At 36.0% G+C, this 6,808-nt stretch overlaps 1 protein-coding gene across 1 annotated transcript; it reads right to left on the reverse strand.

The window, feature by feature from the left end:
• Positions 1 to 1,734: 1,734 nt before the first annotated feature.
• Positions 1,735 to 6,389, reverse strand: LOC122654040. The gene is made up of 3 exons (XM_043848010.1): positions 6,274 to 6,389; positions 4,453 to 4,571; positions 1,735 to 1,886 (listed from the first exon to the last, which is right to left on the reverse strand). Exons 1-3 carry the CDS (start codon positions 6,353 to 6,355, stop codon positions 1,773 to 1,775), a joined length of 315 nt encoding a protein of 104 aa, XP_043703945.1. The 5' UTR covers positions 6,356 to 6,389; the 3' UTR covers positions 1,735 to 1,772.
• Between the last annotated feature and the right edge of the window lie 419 nt (positions 6,390 to 6,808).

A 6,808-nucleotide genomic window follows, 5' to 3' on the forward strand; every position in this document is an offset into this window, starting at 1 on the left:
AAGATGTGAATTGCAATCGAAATTGTTTATTGAAACAAAATCAAACCATTTCAACCAGAACCAATAAATTGTTTATTAATCAATTTGATTTTGGTATTAAGAAGTGAAGCAATTTATTAACTGATTCGATTTTGGTTTTTAGAAGTCAAATCATTTAAACCATCAGCTTTGAACCAATTATCATACTAAACTGATTTTTAAAAAAACTAGTTAGTCCTAGCATTCTTTGTAAACTATCTAATATTTTGCAATTGATTTAAACCATGTAAATTACTTTAAATTGTTTTTATTTGTCAAGTCACAATTTTTTCTAGACTTCTAGCCCAACAAAATTAGAATTTTTTTTTTTATCGAGCTTCGAAAATAGGTCCATTCCTAATGGGCCAAAAACTATTAATTCGAATTGCCAACAAAAGCGAAACCGATAAAAACAATTTAGCCAAAACTGTTTATTAAATGATTTCGATTTAGGATATTCAAGAATTTAATAAACGATTCGATTTTAGTTTCTACCTTGGACACTTTGAACCGAATAAAAAACGAACTGATTGAACACCCTTTGGTATGGGGTAATATAAACTCTGTCAAACAGAATCTGAACCATAAACTAGCTAAAAGGATTACAATCCTCTCCAATTCCCTAAAAGTGCAATGCGATGCAGTTCAGGGGCTAAGAGCTTTACACATGAAAGGTGTTAAATCCAAGGGTGCCGAGCTCAATTGACTCAGTTTTTTTTTCTATTTACTTTCTTCTCGAGCTCTCAGCCCCAAACTGCATTTCTAGGGAATTGGAGAGGATTTTTTTCCCTAAAGGGATAGTACACTTTAACTGAATGAGTTTATCGTTTTTGGAGTTGCCGCTGAAAAGGCTAGGCATGGCAGCACTTAGGGATGTAAATGGATCGAATTCGGCTCAAATAGTGCTATATCCACAACCGCATCCAATTAGCTTTCGGCTGGATTCAGATAATGCTAAACAGATACGGACACGAATATGGATCGAATATTTTATCCATTTACATGTAAATATAGCTTTTCGGATAGCTATAGCCTATCCGTATCCGCATCCGTTTAGCTTTCGGATGGATTCGGATAGTGCTAAACGGACACGGACAAGGATACGAAAACAGATTTCGGCTATTCATTTACACCCCTACCGGCACTGTGCCCAGCCTGACTTCTGTGTCTCTCTCACCCTCTATGTAATGACCCCTTGCTTCCCCATTCCACCCTCTCCATTGGGCACAACCGCTAACTCCAAGAAAGCTAATGGCATGCCTAACCCTCTCCTTTCTATTATACAAACGATTTTGTCATCCATCTAATTACATATATTTTTGAAAGAAAAATAAATTATTATTAGGTGAGTCAATCGTATTCTTCTAACACAAGGCTAAAAATTTAAAAAGAAGGATTCCAGAAAAGAGAAATTCCCTGGTGATGACCATGTGAGATTTAAGGAGTTCAGGAAAGAAAAATAGACAATTGGGATTTCCTATATATGCCTTGATGGGAGGGGGAAAAAATCAAGAAATAAACATATCAATCCTTAGAAGTATTTTTGAGAAACAAAATCGAAATACTTTTACTTTCCCCCAACTGTAAGCATTGAGATTTCATGTGTTCTTAGTCCAGCAATCAAGTTAACTGAAACTGTATCAAAATAAACAAATAAATAATGTTACCCTGAAGTATATCAGAGGAAACAGAAACCATTTAATCAGACCATCCACCATCAGCATCTGCAAGGATACGAGGAAGGGCCAATTTAGTCACTCTGGGTCATTTACATGGCCAAACAGCTCATTAAAATGAGCTGAAGCTTCTTCAGGTGCCCGAAAAGTCCAAATGTGAGGTTTAGTTTTCTCACGAGTTTCCAAAATTTCCTAAGAAAAACACAAAAAGTTGTACTGTCAAGAAAGAATTCCGCGTCAACTTTAAACGATTGAGGATCAATATAAAACTGCAGATATGAAAACATAGCAACAAAACATAAAGGAAGGAGAACAAAATTAAAGGAAATGTGATGATGCAGATATATAGCAGCCTCCTCACCAAAATACTCTAACCAGCATCAACCTTCTTTCTGTTCTCCACTCCTTTAGGCTATGTTTGGATGCCAAGAAAAGAAAAGATGAAGAGAAAAAACATGAGATAAAAATCATGATGATGCAATGATTGATTTATGTGTCTCTCTTCAAATTAAAAAAATAATAATAATTTTTTCTATTCTTTTCTTTTCTTGACATCCAAACATAGCTTAATATATTTGTCCCATATTTTAAACAAGAAGAATCTGCATCTTACCAGGGTCGATCAAAATGGCCAAGTCAGATAATTCAAATTCAAAAGCAAAACTCTTGAATTGCTGTGTCTTGACCATGCATAATGAGCTTACCGAGTGGCAAAACCAAACTTTTCCATGGCATGCCAACTCAATAAGTTGGTACAATTCCTTTTGCAGTATATTACCATAAACCTGAGTTTGCATCTTCATCAACTAACCTACCAGCCCCCAAAATGCCCACCTAATAAGAAAAGAAGCTTGTCCCTGACATCTGAATATGGACAAGTGTTTGCCGCAGCAGAATTGCAGAAAATGAACTGCCCTTGTTGTACAGAACTCAAATCTAATACTTGCAGCAGGTTGCCCCCATACTCTTTGCCCTGCTGCTCCCATTACAAGCCTATCTGATGATCGAGGTATACATCTTCCATAAGTTCTGTTTGGGGATTTTCTCCTTTGAATTCCCTTGGGCGCATTACCCGCAATCATAATAGGGGATCTTCACTCCCTTGCCCATTTCACCAACATCCCAAAAGGCATATTAGTAATCCTTTAAATATATTTGGATCCCTGCTATGAGACTAAGGTTCTGCTTCTTTTGTAGCTTACCTTTACAGCAAAAAAAATCTGGGAAAATCAAATCATCATCATTGTTATTATCTTGTTCACACCTCCAACATGACAAAGAAACATATTTGGGCATTGGTTGACGAGGAAAAGAATCCAGCCATATGAGGGGGGAGTGTCCAAGGGTGGCAATTGTATCATGGTCTCATGGACCAAGATGCCACCATTATTTTTGGAAGGCTCAAACTTAGTGTCACAAAGCCTTGTGAACTGACTCTTGTAAGAAGGACAACATACACCCCTCACACTCAGAATATCCTCATCCTCTACCCTTGCCTGTGATTTCCTTGTTCAATTTTTCAACCCCATCTCTGCAACTATGCTGGGGATGAACTATAGGCAGCAAGCAACTTTCAAGTCCCGACAACCAGTGACTTGTCTGAAGCTCCAATGCCAGCAGTATTTCTTTTATGAAAGTTTTTACCCCCAATATCACCATCAAGTATCTCACCCTTTTTTTTTTCTTGTCTCCAACAAACTGTTGTAGTCATGATGATGAGTATTTATGCCCACTCCACTTTCTCCCTCTCTTCCAATGTCTTTCTCAAGCAATGACTCTTTTTAAAATGCACTCTTTCCAAACCGTTTATAACGAATCTTTTCCAATGGCTATTTCTTTTACCCCCGGGATTTGAATCTAAAAAAAAATGGGAAATTGCAAAAAATATGAGTGAAACCTATCGAAATTGGACAAATACTTCTGTTTCCATAGGGATCAAAATCACTTAATGAATCGAGTTTCAAAAATTAACTTCACGTACAATGTCTTTACTTTCATGGATTATCAGATTGCTGACTGACATAATTTCAATTTGTAAACAATTTCTTTGTCCCCTCCAGTTCCATTGCTTCTTATTCTTTTGCTTCCTTATCACCTTCTTTAAAAATTCTAGAAGTAGCATTCTCAGACTCAGCAACAACTATGATCCTGGATTTTGAATTTGTTCTTTTAGCCACATCAGCAGAAAGCCTATTCATAGAGCTTTCCCCTTTTTCCCAGGGAATAGGAAGAGCAAGGTTTCAAGGTTTGTGAAATAGATAGTTTAAATTTAGAAACCTAAAAAACTGGACAATTCAAATCTGTTTGCAACATAAGGCATGCCACAAATGGTTGTTAGACTGGTCACAAACCTTTTTCAAGAACAACATTCAAAAGAAGAAACTGGAAGTTGTTTTCCAAATTTTTGTATTACATTTCAGTAAAACAATTTCTTATCTCTTTAGACCTATATAATTTCCTTTTGCTTTTAAGACAATTCTTGTAAAATATTTTTATTGAATCAACTGAAACCTAAGTCAGCATAAAGCATGTTAGGCTTAGGAGGATCTCCGTTGGCATGACCACCAAAACAGAAAAGATTTTGATGATACAAACAAAAAATGAAGGGGATCAAAAGTAAGTTCAGAAATGTTTTTGATAAATACAAACACAAAGAGAAGTGGACCAAAAGTAAGTAACCCAACATACTAGATGGTCCGGCAAAAATAAGCATGAAGCATGAACCTCAATATGAGAAATAGAATAAGTAATTACTCACCTGCATCTCAGAAGATCGTTTTGTTTTCAGACTCAAACAGTCAAATAGAGCATTCCACTTCTCAGAACAGTTATCAAGTACTCCAAGCCTGTAATATTGCTGCATCTGGTGAACAGGAGCTGCCAAGACATGAATTTTCTTCAGTTCAACAGTCTAAACAAATATGAAAATATATTATTGGAATTAAAACATCAGCTAAAAATTAATTCAACTCAACTTTGTTCAGGAGTCCAAAGACATCAGCTAGAAATTAAGTCAGCTCAACTTTGGTCAAAGAGTCCAAAAGGACGGTAAAGAATGCTAACAAGAAAGTTACACAGCAAGTTGAAGCAGAAGTATAACAAGTAAGCTAATGCTTAATCAAAGAAATTTTAAGATGCCAGTAACACACATCAATTATACATGTGTATCTCTTCTTTCTTTCTTTTTTTTCTTTCCTCTTTTGTTTATCATTTTTGATTGGCACAACACAAAGCGCAACTTATCAAGCCTAATATCAAATTTTACTCTAAAGTACTCTACTACTTGCCGCCCATTTCAAATCTTGGTAATGCAGGCTCAATCCAGTCGATTAGGTAAAACTTCAGCATAAGGGTTTGTAGTGTTCCTTTTTCTATCCTCAAGAGCATTCTATTCCATTTTTCCCCCCATAGGTTGCAAGTTATGAATCCATTTTGGGAAACATTTTTTAAGAGGATTGATGTGAAGCCATTAGTATCAAATTCCATATAACAATAAACATAGCTCAGTGCAATAAATTAAACTCACATTTCTTCCATACATCTTTCTCCTTTGGTTCCTCAATAAGTCAAAAAGTATTATAATAATGAAAGAAAAGATCCCCAAATCATTATAAGGGCCAAATGGACTAGTAAAAAATGAGGACTCTATGATGTAAATTCACACATTTCTTGATATTTGGAATGAATTAGGTCTTAGGTGGAATGATCAATCTGGAACCCTAGGTGGGTTGTCTTCCATATCCTCAATTTTTCTATCTTCTTTTCTCTTCTTTATTCTCTATCTTATCCTTATTTCTTCACATAATTCCTAAATAGGTATTCTTTTCCAGCTATTAATATTGAATCAGATTGTTCTGACTCTAAATTCTCAAAATCAAATTTCCAAATCCTAGAAACGCTATTCCTTAAACTCCAATGGAAACTACAGATCCAGAAATTGCCACATTTGATCACCTAACAAAAGTGACAAATAGTCATCTCTCTCTCTCTCTCTCTCTTTTTTTTTTTTTTTTTTGGGGGGGTGGGGGGGGGGGTTAGAACCATTTTTATAACATATGCACATTGTTTCTTCACTTCCTATAAGACCTCTAAACTCTCTCCAGCCAACACCTTCAGCCCATATAGTGACTCTTATTCTTTGATCTGCCAGCCTATTTGCTCAAGTATTCAAGTGCAATAAGATCAAGGCCACTAACAGTTTGCCCATTACACCACATTCAATAACCACACTCAGCATTTATGAAACTGTCCCAGTAGAATCCATACATTCTTGAACAAGCAAGGTTTAAGATCCAAAAAGAGACAACTCATCAATAAAGATTGTTTTTCTACCATGGGGATTGGGTTCCCCTGGAGAGGGAGGGAGCAACAATGTTGTAAAAGTATATCAAAAATGAAAAATAAAAGGAAGAGTTCAAACAGTAAAATTCAAAAGAGTGAACGCAGATAACAAAATGAAATGCAAAGGATTCTAAGCTTTTAGAGATGAATTAAACTGAGTATTATAGCATGTGCGACACTGAGAAAAGATAACCATACAAAGGAATATACAAGTAGAGGAGAAGGCAAATATGCGTACAGTAGCAAAACGAGAGAGCATCGAAGCAAGTGGTGCAGGATAAGCGCGATCCAGTACTGGAGGACTCTTCCTTTGGACTCATTGATCTTTGAGAAGAAAGCCCCTGTATCAAGCTTCTATTAGTTTGTATCAGATTAAGATCAAAGTGATCAGAACCACATAAGCTTCCATACTCCATTTATAAGATGCTTCTATAAAAAACAGAGAAATTTTTGAAAAATAGTCTGTCCCATGGATCGACAGCCACACAAGTAAATGACAATTAGCAGCTCCAAAATCCATGCTCAGTAGTGGCACCGCTGACTCACAGACTTAACAACCCCAATCAAATTTCACCCCCTGGGTTGTTCCTCGATCAAGAAATGAACACCCAAAATCAACAGCCCCAATCATATTTGTTTTTCCCTCTATAAGACCATTAATAGCTTCAAATGGTTAGTTCTTTTAATATTTTTCTAGTAAAGGAGTACAATAAACATGCAATAACGCATAAGTATCTGGGCCTGAAAGGGAAAGAATGTAAGTCTGATGAGAA

This window comes from Telopea speciosissima, chromosome 3 (assembly GCF_018873765.1).
Source record: "Telopea speciosissima isolate NSW1024214 ecotype Mountain lineage chromosome 3, Tspe_v1, whole genome shotgun sequence".
Lineage (NCBI taxonomy): Eukaryota > Viridiplantae > Streptophyta > Magnoliopsida > Proteales > Proteaceae > Telopea > Telopea speciosissima.